Source organism: Anthonomus grandis, chromosome 10 (genome assembly GCF_022605725.1).
Source record: "Anthonomus grandis grandis chromosome 10, icAntGran1.3, whole genome shotgun sequence".
Taxonomy (NCBI): Eukaryota; Metazoa; Arthropoda; class Insecta; order Coleoptera; family Curculionidae; genus Anthonomus; species Anthonomus grandis.
Genome location: NC_065555.1, coordinates 3,408,775 through 3,428,754, shown reverse-complemented (window position 1 = coordinate 3,428,754; position 19,980 = coordinate 3,408,775). Strand labels below are relative to the sequence as shown.

The 19,980-nt window shown below is 34.6% G+C and overlaps 1 protein-coding gene across 1 annotated transcript in view; it reads right to left on the bottom strand.

Moving 5' to 3' along the window:
• LOC126741015 (DENN domain-containing protein 5B) overlaps positions 1 to 19,772 on the bottom strand; it is a 35,932-nt gene extending 16,160 nt beyond the window's left edge. The window contains exons 1-10 of the mRNA XM_050447271.1: positions 19,458 to 19,772; positions 19,280 to 19,386; positions 19,045 to 19,221; positions 18,746 to 18,990; positions 18,621 to 18,693; positions 17,413 to 17,635; positions 17,225 to 17,359; positions 16,970 to 17,169; positions 10,652 to 10,963; positions 4,730 to 5,305 (exon numbers count right to left, since the gene is read on the bottom strand). Coding sequence (XP_050303228.1) covers positions 4,730 to 5,305; positions 10,652 to 10,963; positions 16,970 to 17,169; positions 17,225 to 17,359; positions 17,413 to 17,635; positions 18,621 to 18,693; positions 18,746 to 18,990; positions 19,045 to 19,221; positions 19,280 to 19,386; positions 19,458 to 19,533 — 2,124 coding nt within the window. The 5' untranslated portion in view covers positions 19,534 to 19,772. The remainder of the gene's footprint in view (positions 1 to 4,729; positions 5,306 to 10,651; positions 10,964 to 16,969; positions 17,170 to 17,224; positions 17,360 to 17,412; positions 17,636 to 18,620; positions 18,694 to 18,745; positions 18,991 to 19,044; positions 19,222 to 19,279; positions 19,387 to 19,457) is intronic.
• Between the last annotated feature and the right edge of the window lie 208 nt (positions 19,773 to 19,980).

Genomic DNA, 19,980 nt, shown 5'->3' with positions numbered 1-19,980 from the left:
TATAATTTATAAGGGATTCGGTACACTAGACCCCTTACTAAATTTGCCATTTTAATCCTATAGCACGTTTAAAGAGATGGAATTGAGGGATTTGTTGTATTTTTATATTTCTGGCATGCCTTGGGTACAAATCCCTGCAATATTCTTGGTGTTATTGTGGTATGAGGACTGGGGGAAAAAAGGCTTTAACTCAGAAACGGTTGTATTTACAAGGAAAATTGTAAGAACCTTTTTAGTAAAGAAACTCATCAGCTTTCATATGAAACCAAAATCAATAAAATAGATTCGGAAGTTTTCATAGTATTTGGATTTTTGTAAAGCCTTTAACAGAATCAAGACTTCTTTCAATTATTCAACAAATTCATCCATTATTCTGAAAGAGACTTTATTAATATGTAACAGGGAGGAAATAAAGTCAAAGTCCAAGTCTCACAAATGTAGAGATAAGCATTTTTTGGAAAAACCAAGAATTTTAACAGCAAATTAGGTTCTTCAACCAGGATTGGATTTAGACATTTGTGAGATTTTAACCGAGTTTATTTTTCTCCTTGACCAAATACTCAATAACTCCAAATGGGCTGTATTTACAAGGAAACATGTAAAGATCTTTTTGGTAAAGAAACTTATCGGCTTTCATATGAAATCAAAATCAATAAAATCGGTTGACGAGTTTTCAAAATATTTGGATTTTTGTAGACCCTTTGACATAATCAAAATTTTTTTAGTCAATTGAAAAACTACTCAATAACTCCAGGTGAGTTGTATTTACAAGGATACTTGTAAGGACCTTTTTGGTAAAGAAACTTATCGGCTTTCATATGAAATCAAAATCAATAAAATCGGTTGACGAGTTTTAAAAATATTTGGATTTTTGTAAACCCTTTGACATATTCAAGATTTTTTTAATCAATTGAAAAACTACTCAATAACTCCAGGTGAGTGGTATTTACAAGGAAACTTGTAAGGACCTTTTCGCTAAAGAAATTCATTGGCTTTCATATGACACTAAAATCATTATAATCGGTTTACAAGATTTTAAAATATTAAAATTTTTATAAAGCTTGTAATAGTAGATCTTAATGGCAAAGGGACAGATGGTAATTTTTAAAAAAATGTCTATCAAAGGAAAGCACTTAATCATAGAAATAACATACAGGATGGTCAAGTACACCCTCGGATACTATACAGGTAAGTTATTAATATTGCCCGAAAATTTATATATTAAATATGTACCTACTATTTGGGTCAAAATATTGAAAAAACTTCCTATAAACTAAATTTTAATGTCATTTTCAACTTGTCTAAATAATTTGAAAGTAAACGAGAATCACCATATGAAACTGGGTATAGGGAGGTTGAAGATGTTAAATTAAAATTTTTTGATGTCACTAATAGAGGTAGTCACCTATTACACTTTGAGTCTTTATATAATAGAACAATGAAAACAACCATTTTATTTGTTCAATTTAATTCTTATAAAATCAAAAGGTTTTTACAATAATGAAAAGCGATTAACATAACATAAAACACAAACTAGCAGTAGAGGTTATAAAAGTTATTGAAAGTGTTGCCCTCCAACTTCATTGATTACTACACTCGTTCAAAAATGCCTGCTGTGTTTCGAATTGTTACGCAACTTGCCACTATCCTATTTCTTCCTGAAGTAGTGGAAACTATTTGTTTTAAACGACCCCAGAGGAAAAAGTCTAATGAGTTTAAATCGGGAGATCGCAGATACCACAGTCAAGTATAGAAAAGTCACTGTGAACTTCAATATAGGTATGGGTCACTTACTAACATTTAACAAATGGTAATATTTTATTTACTGGAAACGATTACAAAAATGCCACTATATCAATAACAAAAACTTGAAGGTAGAGGAGTGTATTTAAATTTTGGCCAACAATCGACCAATAACACTTTAAAATGTGTTCCTTTTGTTATGTAAGCTTTGCCTAGAAGGTAATCTAGTGACATAATCGTTTGGAATTTGTGCCTTTATGAAATAATTATGTCACATTGGTCCACATGGTTTTGATATAAAGTTTTTCCCTTTTCTTCCAGCAATTTTCTTCCTTGTATTTATCAGTATATTTAATTAGCCTCGATCGACCGATATTAAAGGATTTGGCTAGTTTCCCAAGCTGGATGTTTGTCTTTTAGTGGTAAGTCACTTTCCATCTTTCCATTTATAAAAAAAAGGACAACATTACTCACAAACCATTATACCGTGTTTCTTTATTAGTTTTTAATGTTTCTTTTACCCTCCTTTGCATTTTATTGCCGAAGTTTGACCCCCTAAAGGTACAGAATATGCGACAGTAGTTTGGAATCCGATGTATTATCACAAGTATATTGACCAAGTTGAAAAGGTACAACGCAAGTTTGTAAATATACTAAATTTCCGCTTTAATAAACATAGATTTTTTTTTAAACTACTGTGATAGAGTCCTTAGGAGAGTTAAATATAAACGTTAATCCTTATATTTTGCGTAATAAATCAACCTTTAGCATCTCGAGGTATTTTTCAAACTATTTGTCTAACTCTCCTTTGTTCAGATGCGCCCTCAACAAACTAATTTCAATGATGACATACTTTTCACCAGTCTGGTGTCATTTAAGGGCCACTTAAGGGATTCTACCTAATTTTGCAAGAAAAATTGTCCTCATTTTCTTATTTTTTTTAAATATTTTGGTAAAGATAATACCAAATAACTAAGTTAGTTTTATTCCGCTTGTGGTGGATTTTCTGGAATGATATAGAACAGCAAAACCCGTCCGGTATTTTCCTGAGTCTCTTGGAAGATCCAATCCTTGGATTAACTCCGGTTGAGGTTTGTAATGAGGTACAAACTGCATATGGTGATAAAGCTATGTGTGTTCAAGTGGTGTCGCGAGTTTAAAAATGGTCGTACATCTGTGCATGATGATCAGAGGAGCGGAAGGCCTTCAATTGTGACTGAAGAAATTTTGGAAAAAATCGAAAATGCGATCCGTGACGATCGCAGATTGACCGTGGATAAATTTTCTGCAATGTTTCCACAAATCTCGAGATCTCTGGTACACGAAATCATCACAGAAACCCTCGGATATCGGAAACTGTCGGCGAGGTGGGTCCCAAAACAGCTGACAGACCAACACAAATTGAATAGAGTTGAGGCCGGGCAAGAGTTTTTGAGACGCTACACACTGCATGGCGATGAATTTCTCCGCTCCATCGTTACTGGAGATGAAACTTGGGTTGCCCACTACACACCAGAAACCAAAAGGCAGTCTCAACAATGGCGTCACACCTCTTCACCCTCTGCCAAAAAGTTCAAAACGACAATTTTATCCAAGAAAATCATGGCATCCGTGTTTTGGGACTGTCAAGGCATAATTCTTATTGAATATTTGCCTCAAGGGGAGACCATCAACGCTGCAAGATACTGTCAGACCCTAAGAAAATTACGGAGGGCAATTCAGAACAAGAGGAGAGGCATGCTGACAAAGGGAGTCTGCCTGCTGCACGACAATGCCAGACCACACACAGCTAACGCCACGAAAAACCTGCTCGCCTCGTTTAAATGGGATGTCCTGGACCTCCCATTTAACCCTCTAGGACCTTTAGGACCCTCCTGATCCTGCGCATTCCCCTGACCTAGCACCGTCAGATTACTACCTCTTTACCTCCCTGAAGCTGCACATGGGTGGAAAAAAGTTTTCAACCGACCAGGAGGTGAAGGAGGAGGTGGAGAAGTGGACGAAGGGATTGGCGAGAAACTACTTCGAGGAGGGCATCAAAAAACTGATACCCCGGTACACCACCTGCATTGAGAGGAATGGTGACTATGTCGAAAAATAGTTTAGATATGTACTAATGTAAACAGATATTTTTTTGTTCAAATAAAAAAAATTATAACCTATAAAAATTTAGTACACTTATTTTCTGGACATGCCTCGTATTATACTAATTACATAAAAACGTTCCCGGTCGTCGTTAGTTGGTGTGAACTTGACGTATGGTAACTGTTAACCTAGAATTATAAACATAAGTAAACAGTTGTTAGTTTTTTAAGGAATGAAATTAGCGAGTGTAATAAAATCAGTGAAAGTAGCAAGCGTAAATAAAGTAGAGTTAGTACAAGTGGTTAGAGACAGTTTATAGAGACAGCGGAAAAAGTGGTAATTTAAGTCTACCCAATTACTGTTATTCCAAGTTCCTGTGACTCTTAATAGATGTACATATTTAGAAAATAAATGTGTTTCATTTATTAGATTACAATTGGTTCTTCAAGGGAAGAATTATACAGTGCACCGCATCTTCATAGACACAATTATACAATTGCGTCCCCCTTGTGTTTGGGGAAGACGCCACGGAGCAAATCTCCCCCGATCATTTACTTTATAACAAAAAAGAGGATAAATGATCAATAAGACTCGATAAAAAAGGCAATAATTAGGTTTTCTTGATTTTACTAATTATAATTCATAACTAAATTTCCTTAAAAAATTATATGAATAATAAAATTAAGTGGCGTCCAATTTTTATTTGAATACCTACTCAGCCAATGCCTACTCGACGAAAAGCTGCCGTGGCGTTTACAAAAATACGCCACAATATATTTTTGAAGTTTACTTTTTAGTTTTATTTATTATTTTCGGCATTTTATAAGGATTTTTGGACATACACTCTTAAATTTTTGTGTAATATTAATAACTCACCTTTTATATAAAAAATGTCACTTACCGCCAACAATTTCTCCACAAAAGTCCAATTGGCTTGCGCAAGTAGGGCGGGCGAAACGTCTTGACTCTTGCCGCCCTTCTCGCCGTGGGGCAAGGGCGGCTTACCAAAAGTAAACCCTTTCCTCAACTCCCTCGCCCTCGGTATACTGCCCTTACTAACCACCGGGGTTTTATTCAATATATCCTTATTCAACAGGGGAAACTGTCTGCTTATCGTCGGTTTCACGTTCATAATCTCCCTCGGGGGCGGCGACTCGAATTCCGGATGTTGCAGCCGCCTCTCCAACAACTTTTGCGTTTCGTGGACGATGGTGCAGGGCTCGTAAGCGATCGATCTCAGTAGATTTTCGCCCCCGTAACGTTGTCTCAGTAATTTTATTCGATTGTCGAAGATCGACAGGTTATTGTCGCGCTCGTCCCATTGGGATAAGATTTTGTTGTCGATTAGGGTGGCGAACATTTGAGACTCGAGAAATCGCCAGAGGAAGAGTCGGTCGTGTTCCGGTTGGTCGGAGAGAAACGACGCCTTGTCGAAGTTTTGCATTTCGTCGCGGTTGTTGAACCAGTCCTCTTTGTTCTACGAGAAAAAACGAATTTGGATTATTGTAATAGCGAAGCTCTTATGGAGGGAGGGCCGCTTCTTTTGGGGAGTTTTTAGACTTGGCGGACAAAACTTTTCATTTCACACAAAATCTTAACTCTGCCTTCTTTATTCGTTGTGGAGTCAATTTGTCTTATTCATAAAAAGTATAGAAACTACTGCAATGTAACAGAAAGACATGAATATAGCAGAAGAAGGGCTAATGATGTAATTTTACCAATACAAAGTCTTTTATTTGCCACTGTTTACATGATACTATTTAACGGGTTTATTTAACATCTTAAACTATATCTATTTACAAAATTGGCAAAAAGGAGGTTAAAAAACAATTTTAAAAAGATACAGGTTTAACCCCCTGTGTAAAGTAAATTACAAAACTCAAAAAGAAAAAAACAAAATAATAAGTCCAAATTATCTATAATACTCATAACATAATCCTATACTATTCCACACACACGCCATACACATATATGTATATTTACATTACTAGTGTAATAATAACTACTATAACAACACAATAACGCTCAGTGCCAAATGAATGCGATAAAAATTTAACAGGGAATCATTCTCTTCTTGTAAAATTTCTTATAAAAAAACTTAAATCCGCCTAATGATGAATTTTTTGAATCTTTCAGGAATTTGGTTATATACGATATATAATATGTTAAATGAGAAAGATCGTTCGTAAAAAGACCTTGTGTGCAGCGGCAGAGAGATTAATCCTCTATGCCTTAAATTTAAGGAATGAACATCCGTTCGAAATAATGATGTAAAGGGTAATATTACCGAGGTAACATTACCGGTAATTTTGGTAATATTACGTAATATTACTGCAAGACCGGTAACATTGGTAATATTGGGGTTTCTTTTCACTCTATATACTCTCATTTATTCGCTATTCGCCCAGCTCTACTTGGCTTTACTGGCGCGAGGCGCAAGGACGAAAGACGATCGTGCCGTACGCAACAATTTAACTGAAGCTGAAAATTTAGTTGCGACGGAGTTCATCTATGAAACTGCAAGGCGTCATCCAAAATATTCTTCACAGAAGTAGGTCTTATTATGGAAGCACTTGCACAGTACAAAATTAAAGGTGGTAATTTTTTTGCTAAGGAATTCGTTATTTCCAGCGAAAAATCTATGTCTGGGCATGTTTGGTGGGCAGGAATTTGCTCCAGTTCTAAAATAAGTAGATTGGCTGTAGACATTTTAAATTTACCATCGTCACAGCCGCAAAACTAACCTATATTGCCCATAATTATAATTTACTAAACAAAGATCATTCAAGAACAGAAAAAGCAACTGAGGATTCTGAGGAAGAAATTGAAAAAGAAGATCTCGGTTTCGAAATTATAGACTTGACTGAATTAACCAAGGAGAAAGAAGAATCAGATGAAGAGGTTGGGGATGATGAGGATGACTTACCATTATCCACTCTATTACGTAGTTAAAAAGCTGTTTTTTTTAAATAAATTACCAATATTACCGGTAATATTACCGATTTTTAAATTACCGGTAATTTTACATCTATAGTTCGGAATCGAATTTTGTTTGTCAAATACGAGGGACAATAAGAATGAATTACCGAATAAAATAAACTTGCAGCATGTAACTTCCTTCGACATTCCATAGAGAGCCATTTGATTGGCACGCAGTTTGTAGCTTACCGGTTCGCGGCGACGAATACCGTATATAAATCGTAAAGAAGATTTTTGAACCCGTTGTATTCTGTCTTTATCTGGTTGATCCAAGCATGGCCCATACACTACGTCAGCAAAATTAAAATGACTCAGCACTAGTGCATCACATAAGTTTATTTTTTGTGTTATCGAAAGTAAATGCCTAGATGGAAACAACCTTTTCAAGTTTGCATACCCCAATTGAATACATTTACTTACATGCTGTTTGTATCGAAGATTGGTGTCAATATAAAGCCCCAAATCAAACGATAATATCAATCAATAAAATAATCTTTAAAAAATCTTTTACTTTCGATGGTAAAAAGGTGTATAATCAACTGCCTTCAGATATCAAAGAGATTCAAAATAATAATAAATAATGTTTATTTTCAAATGCAATATAATTGGTTCGGCAATAAATACATAATGCCCCAAGCCCTCAGGAGCTAGTACGCTGTGCGAGGACTTGCTGCTATTTTTTTTCGCCCTAATATGAACCTAAATTGCAAAACAAAACAAACATCTAAACTATGAATCTATTGCAATTGCAATGCTATTTGCAATGCATAAAAATTAAATTAAAGCTCATAAAACTAATCAAAATAAAAAAAAAACAAAAATCAAACAATTCAACAAAACATTTTTATAACAGGAATACCAAACTAAAGACCTACTGTATTTTGTAGTCCTTTGAAAAACTGTTTTTACCGTACTACACCAAAGCAAGACACAGATCAAGATTAAAAATAAAGGACCGTATATAAGTGGATATGTTAATTTCTAATATTTACCAAACCATCAATAAATAAGCTGTCTATTTTGAAGGATAATACATTTTTTGATCCTACTTTTAACCAATCCCAATGAGTTGCCACCCAGAATAACACGTCTCATTTCTACTGGTAAAAAATTATAACATCTGGTAAGAAGATAAGTAAAACAATTCCTAGCTGTAGTGGTTTGTGAGGAATTCTTAAATATACATAATAAAAAGCTTTTCCGAAAAAGCGTAAAAAGATTGCTTGTTGCAAAAGGCTACTATGAAATAGGAGACTTTTTAGCAGAGGGATTTTAAATATACTGTGTCCTTTTTTAACATGCTTTAATATTAAAGTTTTAATATTTTATCGATGTATATGTAAATTTGAGTTTGAATTTTTGATATTGCAATTTATTTATTTGTACTTTGTCAAATCTAGTTACTATATTATGGTTTGTTCATTTTTTTACAGCTTTGTCAACACGATTTCTTATGACAATAAAGCTTATATTGGTTGATTGATAACAGTTTATTTGAAAAGTCAGTAATCTAATTTTAAGTGAAGATGAAATTCTTGTTCCTTTCGACGTACATTTTTTATTCCGAAGCATTCCTGTACTGGTTTCGATAATATCCGAGAAATAATTAAATTAATAAGATTTTGCATGTCACAAAATATTTTTCTATACAATAATTCGTATAATGAACAAGTGGAGGGCAAAGCCATCGGTAGTTCCTTCTCTCCCTTCCTAGCAGAGCTCTTCATAAACCGTTTTGAGTTAGTAGTTTTGAGTTTTCCATCCATTCAATGAACCTTCGAACAAGAAATAAATAACACAATTCTATTTTTGGTTACTTTTATCATCAGAAATAATAATGGGTTTGAATTTGATATTTATATTTTTTGATGCATAACTAGTGACTCCAACCATTTTTTGGTACATTATTTGGACTCATTTCCTCTAAAAAAAAAACAATTTAAACTTTATTGCTAGAGTCAAAGTTGTAAGTTAAAAACTCTACCACATTTCAAAAAGATAAAAATAAGCAGACCTTAGTTGCAATATCATATGATCCTGTCTTGAAAAAGTTTTCATAGGGTTTTAAAAAAATTAAGTTTAAGAATGGCTTATCAAAGTTCAGCAAATTTAATAAATCTGTTAGGAGACCCAAAAGATAAAATGAAGGGCAATGAAAAGTCCTGGATCTATGAGATTAAATATAACGATTGTTATAAGAAGTACATAAGGCAAATAAAAGGATCAATTATGGTCAGTTAAAGAACATCTAGCTCATGTGAAATATGGACGCGTTGAAAAGTCCAGGTTGGCTGAACATATTTAAAACACTGGCCACTTTGAAGGAATAAATAATTTAAACCAGTTAATAACAATCGAGATTTATGAAAGTTTAACAATGGTGCCAAGAAAACGTCTCCATTATCCCCACTATAGTCACAGCCTTGTGAATATATGGTAGTATCTTTTCCAGACAACTTGCATCAATTTAATTTAATGGGGTTGATTAGAGGTTAGTATGGTGCTGATAGCATGTATATGTATCTTATTTTGTCCAGGCATTTCTGACATTTTCATGTAGTACAAAGTTCATTTCTCAACACCCTAGAAGTAAGTAATCGTTTATTTTTTCCAGGCAATTCAGGTAATTTGGACTTGAGTTTTTCAATTCAATTTAAATCTTTATTAATCCAAAAGAACAATAACCGATAATAGGTGTAGGATGTATCAAAAGAAAGAAAATAAAATTAAGATTATAAACTAAATTAAAATTAGCATAAAACTTAGATTGCTTAAACAGTATTTTAGTAATCCAATTTTCTAAAATAAAACTTACAGCACACACACATACAATACAATGGCAATTGAGCAACTAAGTATAATATCAATGTGGGTATTTATGCATTCAAGTAAAATTTTAATAAAAAGTAGTGTTATGTTATGTATCAGCTCAGATTCGGGAAAGTTGTATCATTTAGGAATTCATCAACTGAATAAAAGCATTTTTTAATTAGAGTTAATTTTAAAAAGTGCTCTTATCTCAATAGGTATTTTATTGATAATTTTTATAAGATTATATTGAATATTTTTCTGAATAAAACTAAAGTGACATTTTACATTTTTTTAATTGTATTTATGCCTTGTTTTATGGGAATGTTCCCTATTTGTTGCTAACAAGAGGTCTGGATTATCTTTAACAAACAACGCTGCTTCCAAAATGTAAGTGTAAGGAATATTTTATTATTTAAAGGAATACCTTAACTTTGAAATGAATGGCGAAGTTCACTGAGGCTTCCAGAGATTTGGGTGTTCGTTTGGATTCTCAATTAAGATTTTCCCAACATATATCTAACTTATGCAGGGCCTGCTACTTATCGCTAAAGGTACTGTATGCGAAAAAACATATTTTAAAGTCCGGAAAAAGCTTTGCCAGTCTTATGTTTTGTTCAAAGATATATACTGTTGCCTAATTTTATATTATCCATGTTTAAGTTTCGTAGACAGACAACGATTGCAAATAATCCAAAGTAATTGCGGTAGATTTATTTACAACTTTAAATCATATTTCTCAAAATTAATCAGCTTCAGTGACTTAATATTTCTTTTTCGTTTTAAAACATCTCTTCCGCAGTATTTAAGATCGAAATTATTGTTTCGACAAGATGTCCATATAGTACCCATTAGATCTAATACTCTTTTTATGCCGAATCATCACAAGGCAATCTTTCTACGTTATTTTACATATAATATAGTATCATAGTATAATAAGCTGTATAGTATACACGCTGTTTCGATTTGAACTTTACCCAAATCAATTTTCCAAACTTTAATTTAACTAAAAACCCATATAACTACGAACACTTACGTGATTCGTAGGAAAAATAACGAAGTTCTCATACGCCTGGAATATATGGACGAACCGGTTCAAAAAGGTCTCCCTAACGGCATTATTGAACCGCATGTCGTCCAAATAGGCGTCCGAGGGCTGTTGGATCTCGGTTTTGTCTAACGCGACTCCGGTTCTCCGGACAATGTCGACGATCCGTTGTAGGGCTTCGGTGCGGGCCGATCCGGGGGGCGAAGGCGGCCTGTCGCACTCCAACGTGTTGTTGTGGATCGAGAGTTTCCTTTGGTTTTGGGGTCTTAGGGGTAGGGTACAACTGCGCGGCGGTGTATCCTAAAAGATTTAAAAAAAATAATTTAATTTGCTTTTCATCATCTCATAGAAAAAGAGAAGAATCTAATTGAATAGGTTTGAAAGTTAACCACAATTAATGAACGTTAAGAGATGGGTCCAAACAAAGCAATTTCTTAAAAATTATTCATTTTTCAGTGGTTATCAAAAAATTCCTGTAATGTGCAAGGAAGTAGATTTTTTAAATTTACAGATAGATGCAGCATAATAAACAGTTATAGACTATGACTTAAAATAAAATATCTTTTATTAACAAAAATGTCAAAAGGTAATAGATCGCAGAGCGGTTTTTAATTATTACCAATAAAGGTTTAGCCATTAGGCAATAACAAATAAAATATCCACTTTCAAATGTACTGACAAATTTTAGAATGCATGACATTATTTAAAAGCTTTGAGCACAGTACAAAAAAATTTTACATATCACAAAATTACTACAGACTGACTCATCACAGCTTACCACTTCTGATCAAATCTTTTAGTTTCTTTTTTAAACAGGGACAGCTTAGCGTTTTAAGATTCTCAGGTATTTTGTTATATAAACTAGCTGCCTGATATATGAAACACGACTTGAAAAATACTATATTATGCCTGGGAATATTCAAACTATTTTTCCCCTGATATTTACTTCATGGCATTCACCCACCACGAAGCTTAAAAAATTCTGCTAAGTAATTTGGTTTAACTGAGATAGTGATTTTATATTATTATTTAATTAGCTGAGTATAAGGTCAAAAGTATCATAAGATTTGTAAGAGATAGTCATAGTCCGCAGTTGTTCTATACGTAACATCAATATTCAGGTCTCCTGTACATATGCAAAGATCACAGTCTTGTAACATTTCAGGCAAAATATCATAAAGAAAAGATAGATTTTTATATTAAACACCAGGTGGCCAATAAATAACTCCTATGACTATGGAGAGTTTATTTACTTTTAGTGTATCAATTCCATTTTGCAGTTGCTGGATCTCAATAGTTTTGGGTCTAAAACTGCTTCTCACATAAAGACCAACCCCTCCCCCTCGCTCAGTTCGGTCATTATGAAAAAAAGTATAGTCCTTGATGTGAAATACTTGAATGTCCATTTCTGAGACCAGCCAGGTCTCAGAAATTGCAATAATATCAAAGTTTCCAACGTTCATGAATTCCCTAATATTCATAAATTTGTTGCACATTGATCTGGGATTAATTGTGACCACTTGAAGACTTACCAAGTTTCTTTTTGATTGAAGTTGCCGGAACCCTGGTACCTCATGTAAGGGCGGCGTTGTAGGTTGAGAAAATGGTTGATGCTGACTCCCTCCGGCCAAAAATCAGCAATCATCACTTCCTCTTTCTGCCTGCGAGGGACCGAGACCTTAAAAGAGCTCTTAATGCCATCTTTTCTGGTGAGAACTTTTTCTGCGGAGCTCCCGGTAATACTCTGAAAGTCTAGGTACTTCGTTATGTCATCTTGAGTGGTACCTGGTTTCAAACCGGTTACGAAAAACCAGGAGTGATGTTCAGCTGCCTTCAAAAGATTTTTGCCAGACTCTTTGTCATCCCAGGTTCTACTACCTTTAATGGGGTTTGGTCATTTTTTCCTGGCTACTTTGGCCCTACTTTTTACTTCTGTCCAATTACCTTCTGAGTGGATTTTTGTTAAATCTACCACTTCTTCGGCATTCATAACAGAGTCTTTTTCACACATATGATTTACTTCAACTTGTTCATAGTTTTTGGCCAAGTTTTGTACTTTCTTCATTAAATTATGTTATTGTGCCTCAAACATAGCACTGCTAACTGCTTTTGAACTAATCACTGGATTTTTGTTATGATTAATACCACGGTTTAGATTCTCTAAATTCGCCCCATTGACTTGGCGCTTTATCACTCCACTAGCATCTGAACTACTGCTACCGGCTGTCACCAAGACCTGTGTACTGCATGCCTTTTGTTTATTACCCTGATTACCCACATTTTCTGTAGTGCAAGCTAGCGTTGGTTTGCGGACATTTGACGCTTTATCTCCTATAACCATGACATTTTGCTCCATTGCAGCGCGAGTTTCAGCTCCATCTAAACTCACTTCGAAGAAATTGTTTACTTTTGGGTTTTGTGTGACCTTTGGCACATACACATTTTTGTTTTTTTCTTCAAACGTAGTAATAATAACCTTCTTTTGCCGATCGACTGTAAATTCTAATGAGGAAAGAAGCGTTTATATTATAAACTGGCTGCCTGATATATGACACACGACTTGAAAAACTCCGTATTACGCCTGGGAATATTCAAACTATTTTTTCCTCTTATATTTACTTCATGGCATTCACCACGAAGCTTAAAAAATTCTGCTAAATAATTTGGTTTAACTGAGATAGTGATTTTATGCACTATGATATGCACTATGCACTAATTGCCGTTGCTTTACTGATGCGCTCTCTAAGAGGTACACATCTGACATATCTGGCGTAGCTGTTTTGAATTATTTGTAATTTAAATCGATTATATTCTGTGAGATATGGTTCATAGACAGTGTCTAGGAATTAGAGATTCTGTAAGTCTTTTTTTGGTTTCTTCAGGGAAAATGTATTTGTATTCGTAAATTGATTTTAATTTAAAATAGGCCTGTCTACATACATTATTAATATGAAAATCAAATTTCAATGATTGGTCCATGTATAACCCGAGATTTTTTACTTTTTCCTTCCATTCACATGTATAATAAGATTATCAGTTTCTATATCGATTTTAGAAAATAAAATTGCTTGTGTTTTTCGAGGGTTAATCAGCAAAGAGTTATGCTCCTCCCAATTAGAAATGTTGCTCAAGTCATCGCTCTGATCAGATCTTTAAGGTTCACTTAAAGGGAGATATATCTGAATATCATCAGCATACTTATCAACTACAGACTTGTGTGTTTGTGTATGAATCTTTGTTATACGTAAAGCAGCATATCCAGCAGTTCCTAACATCCATGAAGATGTTCATAATTATCCTACTAGAAATAGGCAAAATCTGCTTCAATCTTACTAGTGACTTGGAAGGTGTCGAGAGTAGAAGGTGCCTTTTATTAGCCATTTTATACTCATGAACAATCGTTTAATTACAGTTTTAATGGCTGATAAATTTAGTGTCTTCCTTTACATTGTACTGTCTATTAACTTGCATTATTTTTATGCATTTTATGAGCATCTTAGTTTTAATTTTTACTTTGTATTTTTTTTTGTTGACCTATGTAAACATTTTGCTATACATTAATAAAGATTGATTCGAGCGTTATGTTACGTCACTTTCGGGTAGTTAAAGTCCAGGCATTTAGGGACATTTCTCTTTTCTTCCAGGCATTTGGACTAAATTTCAATTTTAGTCCGAGCATCTGAATTCTGCCTTCCTGGTATTTAAGGTCATTTTTGTGCAGGATTTTAGAGAGAAATTTCAATTTTCTTCCAGGCACTAGTAATAAATTTTACTCCGGATATCAAATGTTATTTTAACCGTCTTCCAGATATTTTATGATTCAGTATATTTTAGGATTGTATCGATCTCCATCTGGTAATTTAGATTTGTTTTTAGAAAAGTTGGAGATCCTCTTAAGTGAAATTTCGGTTAATGGCGATGTTGATTCTGACTGGCGATCTTAATGTAAATTTTTTAGACAAATCTAATGGATCAAATCGAATGCTTTTTAATCTGTTAAACTCAATTTTAAGATGCACGTGGATCAGCCAACCCGAATTTCAGCATTTTCTTCCTCACTGATAGATTACTTCTGTACGAATTTTAACCAACACGAAAATCAGTGTACAACAGTCAATGCCGGTTTGCCTGACCATGAGGCAATAGTGGGATTAGTAAAGCTTAATAGTGCAGCTAATGAGAATAAGTTTGGACGCGATAGACTTTATATTAGAGCTAATTTCCGCAAATTCTCTTTGCTTTGCAATATGTCAAGTTGGAATAATTTATTGACTACTGTTAACCCACTGCATAGCTTTCATCAAATAGTATTAAACAATTTTAACACATTTTTGCTTTTCCTGTTGTCAATATTCAGAAACGATATAGAAAACCTTGGTATACTAAGGGTTTACGAGTATCTGGGAAAAATATGCGCTCCCTTTTTTACATTAGGAAATACGCTATGAACAATGCAACATTTTTAAATTATTATAACAGATACCGCAAGATCTACAGAAACTCAATCAAAATGGCTAAGTGGACCTACTATCAAAGGAGGATAAATAATTCCTCCAACAGAGCAAAAGAGTCTTGGAAGATTTTAAATGAGCTAAGGGGCAAAAATAATGTCTTGGTTATTCCAAGTACCTTAGATTCCAATGTCCTCAATTCCTTCTACTGTGATATTGCTAGTAACCTTGCAGCCAATCTCTCACAAAAAATAGATCCCAGGAGCTATCTCAGCAATGTGGTAGTAGCCAAATCTTTCTTTTTTGCCCCCACAAGTGTAGAAGAGCTTAAACACTTAATGGTTAATATTAAGAATAAGAGTTCATCAAGTTGGGATGGGCTTTCTCTTAAAATATTTGTAGTTGCTTTGCAAGTCTTGGCAGAGTCAATTAACTTTTCATTTATGTCTGGAGCTTTCCCAAAGTGCTTAAAAAGAGCAACGATTGTTCCTTTTGGCGATCGCGACTGTCCTTCTAACTTTAGACCTATAGCGTTATTGCCTACTTTAGCCAAGATAGTGGAACGGCTCGTTAAGGTGAGGATGGTTTAATTTTTAAATAGGTTTGGCCTATTGAGTCTTCAGCAGTTTGGCTTTCGTGAGTCTGTGAGCACAAATAATGCTATCTTTAGCTTTCTAGAGCACCTGTACAACCGACTGAATGTTGGTGAAGTTGCAGCAGCGGTATTCTGTAAGTTGTCCAAGGCATTTGACTGCGTGAGTCACAGAGTGTTGCTGATGAAACTGGAGCTTAATGGTTTCAGAGGAACTGCCCTTGAGTGGTTTCGTTCCTACTTATCAAATCGTGTCCAGGCTGTCAAATTTAATGGTGGTATCTCTAAGGAACTTAATATAAATGTGGGTGTTCCGCAAGGATCAGTACTTTATTTTTTCTCATTTATGTGAACGATCTGCCACAAATGCAGGTAACTGGCAAATTTACATTGTTTGCCAATGATACCACCATCCTCTGGCACGACTCTGATGTTTCTCAAATGGAGGCCAATATACGTGCAGATTTGTTAAAAATAAAAGACTGGTGTGATGCAAATTTTTTGACATTTAATGTTTCCAAAACAAATATCCTTAATTTTAAATGTAATACAAATGATATATGTTTAATTAACGATGCCATCACCATGCCACCGTTCAGTAAGTTTTTGGGTCTTTCCATAGACAAGTTCCTTAAATTTGAAGACCATATTGTGAATGTATGTAGAAAAGTCTCATCAGGCTGCTACGCCCTAAGGGTTATTGCCACCAGTCTTAATTTCTCCATCGCCAGATCTGCATACTTCGCGATTATCGAGTCGCACCTTCGATATGGAATTTGCTTTTGGAGTTCATGTTCAAATTCACTTATTAGTTCAGTGTTTGTACTCCAGAAAAGGGCCATTAGATATCTATGTGGGGCCAAGCCTCGTGACTCATGTCGCCCACTTTTTGTAAGTCATAATATTTTAACCCTGTGTTGTATTTTTATTTTGGAAACAGTTTGCTTAGTTTTTAGAAAATATAAACAGGAACCCCACTTAGGAAGCCACTATAATACGCGACAAAACTATTTGTTGAGGCTACCCATTCCTCATTTTGAACTTGTCCGTAGCTCTATCATATATGGAGGTAGAAAGCTGTTTAATAAACTTCCACTAGAAATAAGACAACTTAAGACTGAAAAAAGCCTACGTACAAGGACGAAAATATTTCTTGCTAGTAAAGTGTACTATAGTTATATTGGCTTTGTCTACAACTTCTATGTTTATATTGACAATAAATATATTTAAACTCTCCTATAAGTGTACCTTTGCACTACTCACCCAAACATTCCTGGTATTTTCAGAATTAGGCACCTGCACCCCATATTTATCCATCAAGGACCATATTTCGGCGACAAACGTTTCCAAGTGAGGAAAACTGGGCAGCTCCTCCGGCAGTTGAACTTTACACTTGTCGATGTCCACGAAGCATAACGTCGCCTCGGAAGCGACCTTCACGCTTTCCGATGAGGCGTACAACCCTAAAAAACAGTGTAGTAGCAAAAAACGTCCCGGTCCCTATAAATTAAGGCTCACCCATCAAAAAGGGCACTGGGGCATCCAAAAAATGATGCAACTCGGCCGGTAATATCGGGACATACACGTGGGGCCAAGTAAATGGGAAAAGCAACGCGGTCATACCCTCTGCCACCACCATTAACTTCTGAGGATCTAAGAAGTTTTAATTATTATAAAATATGTTTTCAAACAATGTTAAACTCTACCTCCACTCCTTAAAAGCACCTGATTTTCAATTAATAAGCAAGTGAACAGCTGGACAACAATGTCCACTCCCAACCAGCTGAACATTAACCTTAACGAGTAGTCCAGGTGAGGCAACTCCACCGGAGGGCCCGGGTTCTGTATGATCGCATTGGTAGCGGGTAAATGGGGGTCAGACGGAGGCAACTGGATCAGGATACTTTTACCCGGAGCAGGTAACTCAATCTGAAATTATTTAACACTCGAATTTGCACTGGATAGGGTGCGAACCAATGTACCCTTTTTACTCCTAATAAAGTACTGCATCGAATAAACCACTATAAACAGTAAAAAACAGAAAACCATTACCAAAAAGGGAAACATGTTTGGCCAAGATCAAATAGTGCAAACTAGAATGACCTTATAAGTTAATCTTTATTGTTTTCTCTTGCGTTATCGCGCGAATTAATTTTAATTTAAAATGTTGTTCTGATTACCCACGCACTCGAACGAATTTGCTACAGAATGGAATTTAATTGGAACACTTTCGGATTGAATTTAGTTGAATGTTGACTGGAGTTGTTTTTTTAGGAAGAAATGTTGTTCAGGCAGGAAAATTTGAAATTAATTGATCCCAAGTGGTTTCTCTATAAGCTAACTTCACTATGGCCTTGACCACATATTGCTATGGGTGTAGGACTTTGCCTCAGAAAATAGACTATAAATAAAAAACCCTCCAAGATACAAGAAATCTTCATATATAAAAATAATTGTAAAAAAATTCTCTAACTTTATGTGTAACCCTCATTTAAATGCCTAGAAGAGTTCTTAAATTAGCTTAAATTACAGTTTTTTTTTTAAAGTGTAAAACTGAACTCAACCAAAAACACTCTATCTCAGGAAATGTTTGACCTGTATAAACTTTTTGTATATCAAATCAATCCTCAATGTATGCTTGATTTTGAGGTAAAAAAATAATGAATTTAAAATAAGCGGCTTTTGAGTTATACCCCAAAATGTCAATAAAGATTTTAAAAAATTCACAAAGATCCTGGCTCACAAAATCCACCCTTTCAGCTACAAAAAAATGTTCTTATATGAAAATACTCATTCACGCTCCATATTGGGTATTTTAATAAATTCTTGGTTAAAACAATTCCCACACCCAAACATTATGAAATAAAGCAATATTATCATAGTGCTATTTATAAATAAAACTAATGACACTCACCTCATACAGCAGATTAAACACATAACTTTCCAAGCTGAGCCCGGTAACAGAGGTAGATTTTCTAGGAGCACACCTTAAAAACCTCCCTGTAAACATATATGACTCACAACTATGCTGTTACTTACCTATATAAATTCTCTAAAAATATTTTAGCTGCCTGAACATAAGCTGCTTGGCAAATTATACCGATACTTTTGGCAACAAATAGTTTATCTTTGGTAATATCGTAGTAAGTTAACACACCCCCGTTGGGATTTTGGGAGTTCAACTTAAAATGCCTTGGTAAGGAACGGGATTGAGGTCCTTGGTTTTGCACTTGTTGAATAGGTCGATTTCTTAAGCCGCTGGAGAGCTCTGTTATGTACATTGCCTGGAGAATATATTAACTTAAGAAAAAAACTTTGATTTGTCTATTTTGTGTAACCTGTAATGTTTGCATAGCAGTGCAAATATCCCTGTTCCGAACCTCTTCATAAAACACCAAGCTGAACCCGTAACATCTTTTGCCATCCTCTCTGGTGATGAGAAAAGAATGGAAATTCGGCGACTGAGTAACCGAATGTTTTTGGGTCCTAAATTTTAAGCCTGCAGGTAAGGCGAGCTAAGAAAGAACAAATTTAAGATTTTCAGTGGGACTCATATAAAATGTTTTTCTCTACCATACAAACAGCTGATTCATCAAAAGGGTTTGCCTTATTGTTTTCTGGATAATGAGCGAGCACTTTGCATTTGTATGAGCGTTCCAGTGGGGAAATATGCAAATTATCTGCAATAGTTTTTTTCTTTTGAATATTAGATATTTCATTAGAAGCAGGGTTCTAAAATATATGAGTTTACCTGAGTATTTATCGGGTTCCAGTCCAGAATTAAAATCTAAGCCACAAATCACGAAATAATCAGCCAATCTGGCCATTTTCTTAATAAAAACCCTGAAACAGCTGGGGTATTGATCTTTTAAATTTGACTCGACTAACACTATAAAATCAACTCGCCCGCAACTATTATTAAACGTTCAAATGATGATAATATTCATAAATATTTAAACAATAATAATTTACCATTTTAGTTTTGCGTTTTCTTATAATATATTTATTTATTTATTTGTTATTGTTGTTTTTGTCGGCCATTTTATCGGAGATTATAAACGTCACAGTTGACATTGACAGCTGTCACTTTTTAGTGAATATGCTATTGAAATTACTACAAAGGAAATTTGTAAATTTATTTATTAACGTTATTGAACAATTAAATTATCCTTTTAATTTATTACTATTTATCACTCATTAAATGGGAATTAATTAATTAAGCATTTAAAACTGTCTCTTAAACGTCAAATATTGACATTGACAGCTGTCACGAT